Source organism: Lepus europaeus, chromosome 14 (genome assembly GCF_033115175.1).
Source record: "Lepus europaeus isolate LE1 chromosome 14, mLepTim1.pri, whole genome shotgun sequence".
NCBI lineage: Eukaryota > Metazoa > Chordata > Mammalia > Lagomorpha > Leporidae > Lepus > Lepus europaeus.
The window spans coordinates 18,508,056-18,525,512 of NC_084840.1; the positions used below are offsets into that span (position 1 = coordinate 18,508,056).

General features: G+C 51.2%; 1 protein-coding gene across 2 annotated transcripts; it reads right to left on the reverse strand.

The window, feature by feature from the left end:
* Nucleotides 1-2,423: 2,423 nt before the first annotated feature.
* Nucleotides 2,424-5,259, reverse strand: LOC133773693 (alpha-1,6-mannosyl-glycoprotein 4-beta-N-acetylglucosaminyltransferase-like). Of its 2 annotated transcripts, none has more exons than XM_062211257.1 (2): nt 4,981-5,259; nt 2,424-3,893 (listed from the first exon to the last, which is right to left on the reverse strand). In XM_062211257.1, the coding sequence occupies exons 1-2, from the start codon at nt 5,131-5,133 to the stop codon at nt 2,778-2,780; spliced, it is 1,269 nt and encodes a 422-aa protein (XP_062067241.1). In that variant the 5' UTR covers nt 5,134-5,259; the 3' UTR covers nt 2,424-2,777. The 2 variants fall into 2 exon arrangements, with proteins under 2 accessions (XP_062067241.1, XP_062067242.1); XM_062211258.1 differs by having other exon boundaries at nt 2,424-3,925; nt 4,981-5,124.
* Between the last annotated feature and the right edge of the window lie 12,198 nt (nt 5,260-17,457).

Below are 17,457 nucleotides of genomic sequence, written 5' to 3' on the forward strand. Positions count from 1 at the left end.
TCGGTCATTTGGGGAGTGAACCAGCAGATAAAAGATCTCTTCTTTAGCTCTCCTCTTTCTCTGTAACTCTGCCTTTCAAATACATAAATCTTGAAAACACAAAATTCTGCCCACGTCCCCAAAACTTTTGTAGGTGGTCCATGCCTTCCCCCTAAGGAAACACCCCTCGAGAAATCTTCTCTCCCAGTGCCAAGAGAATTACCCAGTCTGGTAACACTGGATAATAAAACCTTGGAGGAATTTCACACCCAGAAATCCCTTTGTCCAGCACTATCCAGAAGAAGAGGGAGGGGGAAGGAGAATGGGAGGAAGTGGGCCCCATGCCCATATGCCCCGGCCTAAATGTAGACCGGACGCTCTCTGGGACTCTTCTGAAGAGTCGCCCACCCCGCCTGTGGGACTCAGGGGCTCATTAAAGTTTTTATTTTTATTTTTTTTAAATCTTTTTTTTTTTTTTTTTTTTTTGACAGGCAGAGTGGACAGTGAGAGAGAGAGACAGAGAGAAAGGTCTTCCTTTGCCGTTGGTTCACCCTCCAATGGCCGCTGCGGTAGGCGCGCTGTGGCCGGCGCACCACGCTGATCCGATGGCAGGAGCCAGGTGCTAATCCTGGTCTCCCATGGGGTGCAGGGCCCAAGCACTTGGGCCATCCTCCACTGCACTCCCTGGCCACAGCAGAGAGCTGGCCTGGAAGAGGGGCAACCGGGACAGGATCGGTGCCCCGACCGGGACTAGAACCCGGTGTGCCGGCGCCGCAAGGCGGAGGATTAGCCTGTTGAGCCACGGCGCCGGCCTCATTAAAGTTTGCCTGCTTGCTTACTGCTACTCTGTCTCAGGTCTGAAATTCTTTCTTTCTTTCTTTCTTTGAGAGGTAGAATTACAGAGGGAGGGAGAGACAGACAGAGAGGTCTTCCATCCGCTGGTGCACTCCCCAAATGGCCACAACGGCCAGAGCTGGGCTGATCCGAAGTCGGGAGCCAGGAGCTTCTTCTGGGTCTCCCACGCGAGTGCAGGGGCCCAAGGACTTGGGCCATCTTCCACTGCTTTCCCAGGGCATAGCAGAGAGCTGGATTAGAAGTGGAGCAGCTGGGACTTGAACTGGCACCCATATCGGATGCTGGTGCCACAGGCAGATGCTTAGCCTACTATGCCACAGCGCCGGCCCCTGAAATTCTCTTGGAGAAACCAGGACTCCAGGCTCCTCTGCTAATATTGTCACTTTCTTGATGCTTGACTGGTTTTTATCTCTAGCAGCAGCCAACGGCCCTCTTGAGGCCTGGGTGTCTCACACAGGGTCTCGGTCTGTTTGGATCACAGCACATCCTTAGCCATCTGGAAGTTCTCCAAGTCCTGTCCTCTCAGGTTACCGGGGAGGCTTTCCTACAGAGGCCTGATTGATTAAGTCATGGGCCCTTGGTGATCAACTTAACCTTCAGCACCTCTATCCTCCCTGGAGGTTGGGGGTGGGGCTGAGAAGTCCGAAATCCTAACCAATCATGCCTTGGTCTTTCCTGTGGCCAGCCCCCTTCTTGAAGGGCTGTCAGTCACCCGACATCTCACTAGCACACAAAAAAGACACATCACTTGGTAGACGGCAAGGATGTTAGCAGGTATATGTTAGAGGACTGGGACAAAGATCAAACGTGTATTTCACAACATCACATTCTTTTTTAAAAGATGTTATTTATGTTTGAGAGGCAGACAGAGGTATGTAAATAGAGAAAGAGAGAGTGAGCGCACTCCCGCACACACTAGCTCACACTGCAGATGCCTTGGAATGGGCTGGGCTGGGTAAAACCTGAAACCAGAGCCAGAAACGCACCAGGTTTCGCACAGGTGCTGGAGCCCAGGCCCCGGAGCCGTCAGGCTGCTTCGCAGGGTCTGCAGCATCTGGAGCTGAGCCAGGAGCTGGGGCCTGTAATGAACCCAGGTGTGCTCATGTGGAACCTGGGTGCCGCATCCGCTGGGCTAAGTGCTTGCCCCGTGTCATATCCTTATATTGTACTCCTATAGGTGGATTTTATAAATGCCAACTATAAAGGAAATTCTAAATGACACCATCACTTTGACAGATAAATGTTTGCTGTTATTATCCTCTTGTTAGTACCAACTATGTTTTGTTCACTGTAGGATCTCTACTACCTTAAACAGGGCAAAGAACTGAGTATCTCTGAACGAATGCATGAAGGCATGAATTAGTCCATACTCTCAATCTTTACGCTGAAGATGCTAAGTAGAATACTGAATGCCGTTAGGTAATACACTGCTTACTGCCATTCAGAGGACACGTCTACCAGTTTAGTAACTTATGCTTTTGGGGAAGGCATGTGGATAAAAGCTATGGAACTTTGCCTGGGAAAATGTAGAGAAGAAACTCTACAAAGACTTGCATCGAGTTCCGAGGACTTCGCGGACAGCTGGAAGCCCGGACTTGAACTCTCGGTGACAGATGCAAGGTTTGGTGACAGATGCAAGGTTTGCTCCCGGGGGCACTGGACTTCACAGGAAGGCGAATGCCAGTTCAGCCTCAGGCCATTCCCGGTGCTCTGCAACAGGGTAGCTGCCTGAGGGCAAGACGCTGGCACAGCAGGTCTTCGTGGAGAGAAAGCTGGAGGGGCTCTGGGGGTCCTGTGGGTTCAGTTTTCTTTCTGCCTCTTGGGAGTCCGGGTCCTCGATGTGAACAACCGGAACAAGCACGATGGCGCTCCTGACAAATTTCAAAGCTTTAATTTCCTGTCATCAGTGCTGAGCCCGTCCCCGAACACTGGCCTCGTTACCCCTACTCTTCCTCAGCTCTAGTCCAGACATTGATCTGGCTGATGGTCACAGAGGAGTGCTGTCGGGCTGTCACCAGCAGCCGCACACACCTCACGGCCCCCATGAGACCTGCTGTGTACGGGACCTTCTGGTTGCACTTGCCCTTCACCAGGGGGCCCAGCAGCACATAGTGGGCACAGCCCGTTCCCTCCAGCACGGGCTCATAGCCCAGTTCCACCTGCCCGTGCTCCAGGTGGTACAGCCCCTGGGCACCGAGGCCAGTCAGCACCTGTATTTGGACCACCCTGTGAGGAAGATCGAACACCAAGGTGTAGGTGTCCCCAGGAATGACGTTCTCAGTCTGGAAGTGGCTCAGGATTGGGAGGTAGGCGTACTCCGGGAGGTGAGCGCTGGACAACGCGATCATGGTGTTGTAGAGCGTGGCAGGAGGGTTGCTGGGTTTCTCGGGATTCTCATACTCTTCTCCATCTTCTTCCTCTTCCTCTAAACAACACGTGCGCTGGGAATTAAGGTCATCCGTGCGGTAGAAGAGATCGGGAGCAAAGCGAATTGGAACCCTCTGGCCCAAGAGAAAGCGGAAATTTGCTAGCAGCAAGCGTAGAGGAGCGTCCTCAGGGAAGAGGAGGCGGACGGAGGTGAGCAGGGGGAGGTGGCTGCTGCGCAGAACCTTCCCGGAGCCCAGGCTGGAGAACTCCAGGACCACCCAGCGCAGCTCCCTCCAGGCCGCCAGCGTCCAGTAGATGGCAGAAACAAACCTGGGGGCGCACCGCGTGTTGTCTTCCAGCAGCAGGAAGTACTCCGAGAGCTCGCTGGCGAAGTTCATGAGCAGGGCCTGACCTTCTCTCTGCCGGGAGCGCAGAGCCTCACAGGGTGAGGACTGACTGGGCGTCAGGGGTCGCGGGAGAGGGGAGTCGCCAAGAAGACCGCTGACCACAAGCAGCCTCCGGGACTCTAGGTGCGGTGCAAAGGGGCCGGAAATATTGGCAGCTGCTCTGTGGAGCCGCTCGGGGTCAGGGTCTGACAGGTGGACCAGCACTATGATATGAGCCAGCTCAGGGTCGGAGGTAGCTTGGAAGAGGGAGTGCAAGGTGTCCAGGAGGTGGCTCCCGTGAGGATGCTGTATCGAGGAAATGCCCACGGTCAGCAGTTCTGGGGGAGACACGGGACCTTCAGCACCACAGGACGGGACGGGGCCCCAGGCCTCCCTCCCAGGTCCCGCCCGCACTGCCACACCCGCCGGTTTGCCCTCAGCCGGTCCGTCCTGGTCAGAGCTCTAGGATCTGACCCATCCTTTGAAAGGCGGCTGTGTGGGGAAGGCTGCCACGTGCCAAAGGTCCATTTGCTGGTGTGGCAATCATCCCAGCCTGGCCTTGACCTCGAGTCACCTCAGCTTTGAGGATGCAGGCTGTGCAGGGAAACCCCAGGGCGTGGCCACCCATGCTCTGCAACCTGAGGTCTGCATCTCCCCTCCACCCACTGCCTTTTCCCATTTATGTGGCAAAGCTTAGATAGATAATTTACGTTCATTAGCTGGAAGCCACACCTCCCTAGCACTCTGTTGTTGTGTTCACCTACCTGTCAATCAGGGGACTCCTCCCCCGGAAGTACTTCCTCTTACCCAGGAAGTGGGTGGTACCATGTAAACACTTCCTTTTTTTCCATGCTCATAAAAAAGCCAGGTAGAATAGAAGTTTGCACTGTCCTCCTTGTGGTATCAGATGAACAGAGCAGAGTATGGTATTCCCCCTTCCCTGGCCCACTCTCCCGAAATAAAGCGCTAATGTGCCTATATATTTTTCTCACTTTGTAAATAAAGTTTATCACACTGCATGCCGTGTTTGTGCCTATCCTCAGAATTCTTCTCCAAGTAAAAGGCGAGAGTCTTGAAAATTAATATAATAGGCCCAACCTAGCCCACAACACTGGCTCCCACCAGCTTCCTCGGGGGTCTGCCACGAGCGAGCTTCACTATGATGTGACTATGCAGGGTCACTGTGGTCTGGGGGCCATTCTCCTGTTGGTCCCTCAAGGGGTGGGCAGGCAGGAGGGAAACGCACTCAGGACCCTGACCAGTACCAGGGCCCATGGCGAGGCCCTGGCTCCCAGCCCTGCCTTCCTCATCTCCCCTCCCCCACCTTCCCATTTCTGGTGAAATTCCTGTCTGGCCTCCTCCCAGCCCGACTGCCCCTCCCCTGCCTACTCACTCTTTTCCGGGGGAGGAGCTCCAGCCAGGAGCTTGTAGCTGGCCTGCTGGAGCCCAGGGGGGGTTTTCTGCATCTCCTTGAAGGCTTCCAGATGGTTCTTGACTTCAGAGTTGAATTGCTCCCAAACCACCTGCTGAACCACAGTCTTCTCATGCTTTTGAGGACAGATGGGGGTCAGGGCTGAGGCTGATGTCTGGATCTCCTGGAGTCAGCTGGGGACAGGTCCCCTTGTAGGACAGGCTGGGGACTCCCAGGGTGGCTGTGTGTCAGGGCGCAGTTAATGTCGCTCCTGACAAGTGCTTTCCCGCAGAAGTAGGGGCCTGGAGCCGGGAGGTGGAGCCCCCAGGGTCATGTGGAATTGTTAGACAGGGAATCAGAAATGAGCTTATGTGTGTATGGCAGAGGCCTAAGGAACAGACATCTACAGGGGTCCAGCATCTGCATCTCAAAGTCATCCAGGTAACCCTTCGGGGCAGCCCAGCATCTGCACTTCAAACATCCTGCCCTGATCCTGATCCTGCAGGGGTCCCCGCCCCTTCTACCTGAGAACCTTGCAGGTGCAGCCCGGTAGCTGCACTTCAAACGTTCTGCCCCTTCTACCCAACAACCATCCTCCCTCTTAGGCTCCTCTAATGGGGGCGATGCCAGCCAGGCCCCCCTGAAAAACTCAGAAAGGAATTTTTTGTATTTACATTCAACAAGTCCTCTGTCTGGGAGGAAGAGAAGGAGAGGGGGAGGGAAGGCAGGACCCATCCCCTTAAAAATCCCCGGCCTCAACCGGACTGCGCGCTCAGCCCTCTGCTCTCTGCTGAGGCGCCCGCCTGGCCTGCCCAGGTGTACTCTCTCCACTCAGCCATGTAACCCCGCTCTCCCCCAGTCTGAGCTACTGGTCCTGTCTGGAGAGGTGTCCATCTGTCCTCACGGATGTCCCTTCCCTAATAAACCTTGCTATTTTGCTTTCTACTTATTCTCTGTCTCACGCCTCAATTCTTTCTTGCATGAAGACAAGGACCCTAGCTTCTCTGGTAACAGAATGCCCGTGGGAAGACCTTGGACATTGGCGATGTCAGCCCGAGCCTGCTCCTGCCACGCCCACCTCTAATTTGCCTCCCCTCACCAGGCTGGCCAAGGTCAGTGTCACCAGCTGTGGGCTGTGCAGGTTCTGCAGGACCTGCTGAAGCCCCTCCCAGCCGCACCCTTCAGGAACTCTCCCACGGTGCCTGGGCTCTGCAGTCCTTGCATGTGGGCCAGCACTCTGCTCACAGCCTGATCCCCGAGCTGGGCAAACGTGGAGTCCCAGTCTCAGCCCATGGGGCTGGGGTTTGCTCCTGCCACTTGTGGATGTTGTAACCAAGGGAGGAGACTCCACTTGGTGTGAGAAACTAGAACATGAGGACCCTGGGGAGGGAGGTGGCCCACGCCCAGCTGCTCCCCAACACCTGCTGGCCCTTCCAGGCTGCGGGGTCCTTGAGAGCCGCCTGTGCCCCGTCCCGTCCTGGCCACACTTACAATGACCTCTCCTCTGCCTTGCCCTGTCTATATTTCTCAGGCCCCTGAAAAGTGGTTTAAGAATTTTGAAGTAATATGAACACAGCTGTCAGCGGTTGGTTTCCAGCGATTCCTTCCACAAAGTAGGGGCCCTCAGAGGACTTCTGTGGGGAGTGACAGGAGACCGTGGAGTCTCGGTATCACTCCCATTTCATCCCAACCGCCCGTAGTGTTAGGTAGGTAGTCAGTTATGAGCTTATGTGTGTGACATAAAGGCCTAAAGAGAAGACATCTATGTCCAGCATATGTATCTGCATCTCAAAGTCATTCTGATAATGTTTCAGGGGCAGCCTGGCCCTTGCATCCTGCCCTGCCCTGCCCCTTCTGCCAGACAATCTTCTACAATCTCCCGGGTGTAGCCTAGTATCTGCATCCCAAACACCCTGCTCCCTTCCTCCGGTCTGCTAATATTTGCATCCATAAAGTCCTTTGTTTCAGACCTTCAAGAGAAGTTTTTCTATTTACATCCAAAAAGCCCTTTGTTCCAAGAGGAGCAGAGGTGGGGAAGCAAGACCCATCATCTCCTTAAAAACCCCCAGCCTCAACTGGGCTGGGCGCTCAGCTCTCTGCATCTTTGCTGAGCCGCCCGCCTGGCCTGGCCAGGTGTACTCTCCACTCACCCATGCAGCCCCGCTCTCCCCCAGTCTGAGCGACTGGGCACTCTCTATCAGGTCCTGTCTGGAGAGGTGCCCATCCGTTTTTACGGATGTCCCTACCCTGATAAACTTTGCTACTTTTACCTCCCACTACTCTCTGTCTCACGCCTGAATTCTTTCTTGCGCGAAGACAAGAACCCTGCAATTTCTCCGGTAACAGTAGGACCCTTGGCTGCCACACATGGTAACTCTCAAGCTTCAATTCTCTCCTATGTCACAGCTCCTCCGGTTCCCCCTCGACGTTTCCCCCTTTCCTCCTCCATCCCTACTATCACCATTGTCAGTTACGGCAAAATTGCTATCTCTTTCTCTATTTGGCTGGGAAACTGGCAGAGGCAAGTTGCCTTTTCTTAACCCAATCTTCTCATCTATAAAAATTAATTCTAAACCATCCTTCTCTTTTCCAAGAAAACCTGCAGTGATTCTGGAGTGATCCCCATGACAAGACCCAGACTTGGCTGTCGTTCACTGCTTTCCTACTAACTCGGCAGAACTGGCTCCAACATCAGCTTCCGTTGCTTACCCCAAACAGCTCAGATCCGTTGTCATAGATTTGCTGGTGGAGGAAGACACTCAGGAGTACTGAGGCCAGGATTGCCGCGACACATTTCCAAACGCAGTGGTGCATGGTCCCGGGGCCCCGGTGCAGCTCTGCAGAGATAAGTGGCCAGCGCATGGATCCAAAGAACCTTCCCTCGGTGTGGACCTGGGTGCTGTTTTCCTGCCTTTTTTCCTTCTGTTCCTACTTCCAGAATCCTTGCGATTCCCACCATCCTGATACTCTCACCCTACATTCTGCCCTCTCCGCGTGGAAAGACCTAGACTACCTCTAGGCTGTCTCTACACTCTGAATGGGTCTCCGCTGTGTTGTGATTTTCTAGTCGGTTACAGCAGGAAGTTAATGAAAACTGCCTTCACTCACCCAGGTAAGTCAAGTGCCTTGCTCAGGAAAGGGGAGAAAAGGAAGTAGACAGGGTCGTGCAGGAGGAAGGAAAACGCTCCCGGAGTGGGGGTCTAAGCAGAAAGGGTGTCCTCCCTGTTAGGTAGGAAGTCAGAAATGAGCTTATGTGTGTGTGACAAAGGCCTAAGGCATTGACATCCAGGTCCAGCAACCGCATCTCAAAGTCATCCCGAGAACCTTCCAGGTGCAGCCCAGTATCTGCACTTCAAACATTCTGCTTGGATCCTGACCTTCCAGGGGGTCCTGCCCCTTCTACCCGATTACCATCCTTCCCAGCCAGCACCCCCCCCCCCATCTGATAACTTCTTATTTACATCCAAAAAGTCCTTTGTTTCAGGAGGAGAAGAAAGAGAAGAGGCGGGAAGGCAAGACCCATCCCCTTAAAAACCCCTGCCTGAATGTAAACTGCGCATTCTCTCTCAGGTCCTGTCCTGAGAGGTGCCCATCTGTTCTTACGGATGTCCCTGCCCTAAGAAACCTTGCTGTTCGCTTTCCACTACTCTGTCTCGTGCCTGAGTTCTTTCTTGCGCGAAGACAAGGACCCTTTGCTTCTCCAGTAACAGTCCCCAAGAGAGGAAACAAAGCAGTGGCTAAGGGGCCCAGTGCTGTTCTGCATTCTCAATTCTAGTCTCAGATTAACGGCCCTTCTTGGGTTTTACTGAATCTACTCCCAGCCATTATGCTGTCTGCTTCCTTCAACGTCTCCTTCCAAGCTCGTGTTGGGCTGGCGTGGTAGGAGTGTTGTTGGAACTTATGCCTGAGAGTTAAGGAAAGAAGACAGAGTACAAGTCTTTCATCGCCTGTGTCCTATCCCCACCAGGGCTACTGACAGTCAGAGTAGCCAGGTCACTGGAATTGGAGCTGCACGTCCACCGCAGTAGTTTCGTCTTGTTTCTCGGGTCACACACTCACAAAAAGGAATCTGAAGCTCCGCGTAGGGCAGGGGTTTTTCTGAAACTGAAAATAAAACAGTCAGTAGTCACTGCAGGGCTGGGCCTGGACTAGAGCAGGTAGCCTGCGGCTCTTCAACCAGCCAGCCCTGCTCCTCCCTCCTGGGAGACACCCGCGGCAACCATTGTTCCCTCTGAATGGAGAGCAGGCCGCACCGCTGGACCAGTGCGCAGAGATCAGGGCTGGGTGGGGAGAAGCTGTGTGAAGGGCTTTCTAGCCGTGCCAGAGGCTGCACGTCTTTCCCAAGGCTCCGCTTGCTCCCCTGCATTCCCTGGGTCTGTCCACTTATGAAAGCAGGAAGCCTACATTCAGCTTTGAAGACGGAAGAATGAAGTCTGCTCCTCCAGATGAGCTTATTTAATGGCAGTGTTGTTCTGTTCAAGGCACAGGGACAAAACCAGTGCACCGTCCCACAGGCTCGCGGAGGCTGAGACAAACACGCTTCTCCTCCCCTCTCTTTCTCTTCTGCCTTCTGCTCTCTCCTCCTTTTCCTTCCTGGTGGTTTTCAAAGCACCTCTTCCTTCTCTGTCGAATCTTAAATAGTTTGCATGGAAGTTCAAACGACCATAAAAGGTTGAATATGACATACAATTACCAGTCTAAAAGCTAGTGGTACTTTAATTGTTGTTTGTTGCTCCATATTTTGTTTTCTACACGATTTTAGAAACCAAATACTCGTCTCTGTTTCTGGATATGCAGTATATGAAGATATAATTTTGTGACATGAAGCATTGAGAGGGGGAGGGGGCATTTAGTCTGCCAGTTAAGATGCTGTGCTCCTCAACCGAATGCCGGGCTCCCAGATCCACTTCCCAGCAGTGATGGCCAGTCAGGACCTCAGAAGACACTGAACATGGTCGTCATGGTAGTGCAGATCACATCTACTAGGACGGCTGCTATATATATATATATATATACACACACACACACACACGCACACACACACATACACCCCCCCCCCCATATACATACAGCAAATAACTGTCAGCAAGAACATGCAGAGAGCGACACGGCTGAACTCTGAGAAATGGTGCAACTGCTGTGGAAAAATGGTACGATGCTTCCTCAAAAACAGAACTGTCACAGGATTGCTGGGTATTTAGCAAAAGGATTGAAAGCAGGGTCTTAAAGAGATACTCCTGTGGCCATATTTGCAGCAGCTTTATTCGGAGTAGCTAAAAGGAGGAAGCAGCGCTGGCGTGTAATGCAGCATCTTCGATCAGAGGGCCTGGGTTCAAGTCCTGGCTCTGCTTCCTGATGGGAAGCAGCAGAGGATGGCTCAAGTCCTTAGGTTCCTGCCACCCACCTGAGAGGCCCGCATGGAGTTCCAGCCTCCCGACTTCAGGGTGGCCCAGCCTCCACTGTGGCAGGCATTTGAGAAGTGAGCCAGCAGGCAAGAGTTTTTACTCTGTCTCTCTGTCTTTCAAATAAATAAAATAAAAATAAACAAAAAGCAACCAAAAGTAATGCTTACATACAATGGAATATTATCCACAAGAAAAAGAAATGAAGTTCAGACTCCTTTGGCATGGAAAACACTTAAAGTTTCCAGAACTCTCAGCTACAAGTAGCTTACATAAGCTGCAGGTAGAAGTGTTTACAGTTAGCAGTGCAAAACCAACCTCCCTCCCTCCCTGCCTCCCTCCCTCCCTCTTCCTCTCCATAGAGCTGCTATGGACCCACAATAAAGGAATGGGGCAGGTACTCCTTGGTGGAGCAGATGGTAGGCAGGATCTCACGTTAGACTCGAGCATGGCCCCCAGTTTGGTCACCAAGTGTGGGACCACGGAGCTGGGGAGGACCGTGCCCCGCCCCGTACTTGCTCTGGCCTGCCTGTCTGGCAGGTGTTCCAGCAAACCTGTTCCATTAGCATCAGTTTCTGGCCCCATTTCATACTAAACCAAGGTTATGTCCCTTGCCAATCAGCAATCTGATTTCCAAACTTTGTAGGTTTAGTAAGTATTTACACAAACAAAAGCAAGACCAGCACCTACTTGGAGCGATATGCATCCTCGACAGAGCAGACGGAGAGAACACAGGTTATAGAAGAAGAGAGCTTTTCACCATGAGTAGCCCGAGAAAAGGCTGGGAATCAAGGAAGTGGAGTGTCGTAGTGAAGACGGCTTCAAGGATGGGCTCTCCTAGAAAATACAAGAAAGAAAAGTTAGAAAATGTAATTAGGAGGTCATCAGCTACCCTGGATCAACATTGCAATGGACAGGTGAGTTGTTTTTCTTTAAGATTTATTTAATTATTTGATAGGCAGAGTTACAGAGAGGCAGAAACAGAAGCAGAGAGAGATCTTCCATCTGCTGGTTCACTCCCCAAATGGCCGCAGTGGTCAGACCTGGGCCTATCCGAAGCCAGGGGCCAGGAGCTTCTTCTGGGTCTCCCACATGGGTGCAGGGGCCCTAGGACTTGGGCCATCTGATACTTTCCCAGGCACATTAGCAGGGAGCTGGATCAGAAGTTGGGCACCTGGGACTTGAACCAGCACCCATTTGGGATGCCAGCACTGTAAGTGGCAGCTTTCCCCACTACACTGCAGCGCCAGCCCCGAGTTTGGAGATGCATGAATGCTGTGGAGACAGAGACCACAGGCCAAAGCTGTTCTCACTCGTTCTGAATGGCAGATAGAGGCAGGGGCAGTGTTTGGCATAGGAGTTTCCAAGATGGAATAGAATTGTGCATATTTGAAAATCAGATAAAGGAGCTTGTAAGTAGGAAAACTACATTAATTTCCGTAATTCCTGGTGTGTTTGGTTTTGCAATTTCGTTTTATTAGTGCCCTGAATCTTGGTCATGTAATGAGGTTATACTGCCCCCGAGTGGCGTAGATGGCCCAGGGACTGTATTCTACACTAGGAGCAGGCAAGATTGCCCTAAAGGACCACGTAATAAATACCTTAGACTTTGAAGGTCACGGTCTTTGTCACAGCTGTTCAGCTGCCCCTGCAGGGGGAAAGCGGCCAGAGGGAGAGGAAGGTGGGGTCAGAGGGAAGTGGGACTCCAGCTCCTCTCCTTCCTGCGCTGACGTGGCTTTCATAATACCGGAAGACACGAGTGGAATTTAAGGCGACAAGTCACTGAATTAGGATTACCCCAGCCAGTGGCAACACGACACCCCTAGCAGACATGTGTGCACCCTCAGGGTCCCTGCCAAGATTCTGAGACTCATTTATTGGGGAAAAGCTGTGGAGACGAAGATGAAGCCGCGCGAGGATCCCGCTGAGAACACACATGGCACTCCCCGGCTCGGCACTTCCACCTGTACTGAGCCAGGCCTGGAGGTTGGAGTCACCGCTGTGGATGGTTAATCAACTTTACTACATTATCAGTTAAGGAAAAACAAATTGCCACAGATAATACACAAACAGGCATATCTGTGTTCCAATGAGATTTTATTTACAAAAGCAAATAGGGAGTCAAATTTGGCCTGTAGTCAGAGGTTTACTGGCCCTTGATAGAAATCTGTGGTTCTCAATACTTGGGCTAAATTGTCAAGTCACCTGGAGATCGTTTTCAAAAATACAGGAGTGCCCGGACCGCACCTTGGAGTGAACAAGAATTTGGGTGTGGGGCCAGGTCACAGACGTTTTGTAAAATGCCAGCAAGAAGTCTGTTGTCAAGGTTGAGAAGTACTGATTCAAATGAATGTTTCCAGCTTTAACTGTAGCTCCTGTTCATTGAATTTTTCTTCTTTTTATGATTTATTTATTTATCTATTTATTTTTATTATTATTTTTTTGACAGGCAGAGTGGACAGTGAGAGAGAGACAGAGAGGAAGGTCTTCCTTTTTGCCGTTGGTTCACCCTCCAATGGCCGACGCGGCCGGCGCGCTGCGGCCGGTGCACTGCACTGATCCGAAGCCAGGAGCCAGGTGCTTCTCCTGGTCTCCCATGGGGTGCAGGGCCCAAGCACTTGGGCCATCCTCCATTGCACTCCCTGGCCACAGCAGAGAGCTGGCCTGGAAGAGGGGCAACCAGGACAGAATCTGGCGCCCCGACCAGGACTAGAACCCGGTGTGCTGGTGCTGCAAGGTGGAGGATTAGCCTATTGAGCCATGGCGCAGGCCATGATTTATTTATTTACTTGAAATGGCTGCAATGGCCAGGCCTGGGCCCATCCAAAGGTGGGCCACCTTCTGCTGCTTTCCCAGACACATTAGCAGGGAGCTGGATGGGAAGTAGAGCAGCTGGGACTGGAACCAGCACCTGTATGGGATTCTGGCGCTGTGGGTGGCAGCCACTACGCCACAGCACTGGCCCCTCGTGCAGTGTTTACTGTGTTCCAGGTGCAGAGCTAAGTGCTTTCCATATATATCTCATTTAACCCCCACAACTCTGACCTGGAGAAGAAAACTGAATTTTGGTGAGATTAAGCAAATATACTCAAGGTCACGTGGCTATTACAAGGAAGGACAAGGATTCCAACTCAGACATCTGCCATCAAGCCTGTTTCTAGGCTACTCTTTTTGTTACTATCATCTTGAATTGAAAAGTACTTAGCCTCCACATGAACTTCATTAACTATTTTTAACCATGTACTGTATTTAATTAAGGCATCTAAAGTCACACACAAGCAGTTTCCTCCATATTTGATGAATGTACTCTTTCTAGTGCCACTGAATCCTTATTTTTACAATATTTATTACTTTATAATATTTAAAAAATTTTGGGCCAGCGCCGCAGCTCACTAGGGTAATCCTCCGCCTGCGGCACTGGCATCCCGGTTCTAGTCCCGGTTGGGGCACCGGATTCTGTCCCAGTTGCTCCTCTTCCAGTCCAGCTCTCTGCTGTGGCCCAGGAAGGCAGTGGAGGATGGCCCAAGTACTTGGGCCCTGCACCAGCATGGGAGACCAGGAGGAAGCACCTGACTCCTGGCTTTGGATCGGCGCTGTGCACCGGTCAAAAGCAGTGGCCATTTGGGGGGTGAACCAACGGAAGGAAGACCTTTCTCTCTGTCTCTCTCATTGTCTAACTCTGCCTGTCAAGACAAATTTTTAAAAATTTTATTTGAAAGACAGAGAGAAAGAGAGAGAGAGAGAGAGGGAGAGGATACCTTCCATCTCTTGGTTCACTCTCCAGGTGGCCACAACATCTGGGGCTGGGCCAGGCTAAAACCAGGAGCCAAGAACTCCATCCTGGTCTCCCATGTGGATGGCAGGGGCCCAAGCACTTGGGCCGTTTTCTGCCGACTTCCCAGGCGCATTAACAGGGAGCTGGATTGGAAGTGGAGCGCAGGGGCTCAAACTGCAGCTCTGAAGTGGGGCGCTGGCCCTGCAGGCGGCTTAACCTCCTGACCACCACACCAGCCCTTGACTTCTTATTTTGAATCAGACTCTTCTCAGAGCGTACCCACTGCTTGGGCACATAACAGAAATCCACTAAGACCTCCTTTAGTGATTTTCTCCTTGTTAGCCACTGCTTGACTCCACATTTGCTTAGGCTATTACTCTTAAAAGGCAATGGTTTAGTATGCTTTTCTTCATTGTATAGGCAGAATAGTTAGTGTTTTATATTGGGGCTTTGACAAGTCTTCAGTTGAAGTTCCAACTCTGGGGGCCCGGTTTGTGGTGCCATGGGTTAAGCCTCCGCTTGCACTGTGGGCATCCCATATCAGAGTGCTGGTTCGAGTCCAAGCCACTCTGCTTCTGCTCCAGCTCCCTGTCAATGTCCCTGAGAAGGCAGTGGAAGATGGCTCAAGTACTGGGGTCCCTGCCACTGACTGGATGGAGCTGCAGGTTCCTGGCTTCAGCATGCTCCAGCTCTGGCTCTTGTGGCCATTTGGGGAGGGAAATAATAGATGGAAGATCTTTTCTCTCTCTCACTCCATCTTTTAAATAAATATATCTTAAATTCTACCTCTGCCACTTGTAGGCTAAGTGCTCAGTAAATATCAGCTAGTCTCATAGCCATGTTTTCATCAACTAGCATGAGTCTTGCCTCTGATTCCCCCATGTATTCTCTCTACACGCACCAGAGCAAAGGGAATTAGTTACTTGAAGTGTCTTTAAATAGTAGGTCACCACAACTTCATCATCACCACAATAGCTGACATTTATTGAGCACTTATTATGTGCAGTTTAAAATTATTTTTACAGGTTAATTCACTTAATTATTTTTAATGACCCATGTGAAGCAGGTGTTATTATGATCTGTAATTTATAGACAAGAAAACTGAGGCTGAGTAACTTTTCTAAGGTTACAGAGATAAGGAACGGCAAAGACAGGTTTTGAATCCAGAACAATCTGATGTCACAATCTGAACTCTTTTTTTTTTTTTTAAGAGAGAGACAGAGAGAAAGGTCTTCCTTCTGTTGGTTCACTCCCCAAATGGCTTCTACAGCCGGCGCTGTGCCGATCTGAAGCCAGGAGCCAGGTGCTTCCTCCTGGTCTCCCATGTGGGTACAGGGCCCAAGCACTTGGGCCATCCTCCACTGCACTCCCGGGCCACAGCAGAGAGCTGTACTGGAAGAGGAGCAACTGGGACAGAATCTGGCGCCCCAACCGGGACTAGAACCCGGGGTGCCAGCGCCGCGGGCGGAGGATTAGCCTAGTGAGCCATGGCACTGGCCACAATCTGAACTCTTATACTACTTTTAAACTATTGCTTTTCTGGGGTCAGCATTGTGGCATAGGGATTGAACCCACTATCTGTGCTGCCAGCATCTGTGTGGGTGCCAGTTCATGTCCCGGTTGCTCCTCTTCTGGTCCAGCTCCCTGCTCATGGCCAGAAGCAGCAGAAGATGGTCCAAGTCTTTGGGCCCCTGCTACCCACTTGAGAGACCCAGCTGAAGCTCCTGGCTCTGGCCTCACTCAGCTCTGGCCATTGCAGCCATGTGGGGAGTAAACCAGCAGATGTAAGATCTGTCCCTCCCTCTCAATCTGTAGCTCTGAGTTTTTTTTTTTTTTTTTTTTAAGGATTTATTTGAAAGGCAGAATTACAGAGAGGTTGATGCAGCGAGAGAGCAAGAGCAAGAGTGAGAAAGAGAGGTCTTTCATCCACTGGTTCACCCCCAGATGGCCGCAATGGCCAGAGCTGCACCAATCTGAAGCCGGGAGCTTCTTCTGGGTCTCCCACATGAGTGCAAAGGCCCAAAGACTTGGGCCATCTTCTACTGCTTTCCCAGGCCACAGCAGAGAGCTGGATTGGAAGTGGAGCAGCTAGGACTTGAACTAGTGCCCATACGGGATGCCGGCACTGCAGACAGCGGCTTTTTCCACTATACCACAGTGCCAGCCCCTGTAACTCTGACTTTTAAATAAATCTTTTTAAAAACTGCTTTATTATGCTGAATAGCTTCGAAGAGGAAATCCCTCTGTTAACGTTTCTTCAGATCATGAAGGGGGCAGGGGTAGGTACGCTACCACTTAAAGTGCCACATCCCATATTTGAGCGCTGGGGTTCAAGTCCCACCCCTGCTCCTGATTCAGCTTCCTGCATCCTGAAAAGCGGTGGTGATGGCTCAAGTAGTTGGGTCCCTGCCACTCACGCAGGAGACCTGGATGGAGTTCCTGGCTCCTGGTTGGCCGGAACAAACCAATGAATGGAAGATGCTCTACCCCCTGTCATTCTGCCTTTTTAAATAAATACATACATACATACATACATACATACATACATACATCTTTTTAAAGAAACAAAAGTGAGAACATTTCAGGTAAAACCTTTCATGTTTTTGAATAGCGAGTGTACTAATAGGGCGTCTGTTACGCCTTTGATTCCCGTCAGAGTCTGAATTTGTGTTTCAACAGGATGTCACATGAGCAGAAACCCACAGGCACCAGAGCCTCATGAATTCTTTATTGACAACATTGTGAAATGAGAAGGCTCACTGCTTACCATCTGCATTTTGAACTCGACTACAAACATGAATTATGTATAAATGGAAAATTAGTTGAAACAATTTTCTTTCAGTCAACAGTCTATTAGACTTAGTTCATGTTATAAACGTTAGTAGATTAAAATGTTAACATGATTATAACCAATTTATATTCAGCTTTGAATTAGAATTCCTAGGTGATTCAAGCCTGTTGGCAAGGCCGCTGGTAGTAGTGTTACGTAATGTTAGCAGGGGGCCAGAGGTTTGCTCCTATGTACTGTACTACCTGCTTAGAACTATTATTATTTTTAAAGGTTTATTTTATGTATTTGAAAGAGTTACAGAGAAAGGTAGAGAGAGAGAGAGAGAGAGAGAGAGAGATTGGTTTTCCAACTGCTGGTTCACTCCCCAACTGGCCACAACAGCCAGAGCTAAGCTGATCCGAAGCCAGGAGCCAGGAGCTTCCTCCAGGTCTCCCACGTGGGTGCAGGGGCCCAAGAACTTGGGCCATCTTCCACTGCTTTCCCAGGCCATA

Excerpts from the sequence above, each read along its gene's own strand:
- LOC133773693 (XM_062211257.1), bottom strand. The coding sequence starts at position 5,133 with ATGAGAAGACTGTGGTTCAGCAGGTGGTTTGGGAGCAATTCAACTCTG. Across the intron at positions 3,894-4,980 it reads AGCTCCTCCCCCGGAAAAGA|CATCCTCACGGGAGCCACCT; the intron begins GTGAGTAGGCAG and ends TCCTCGATACAG.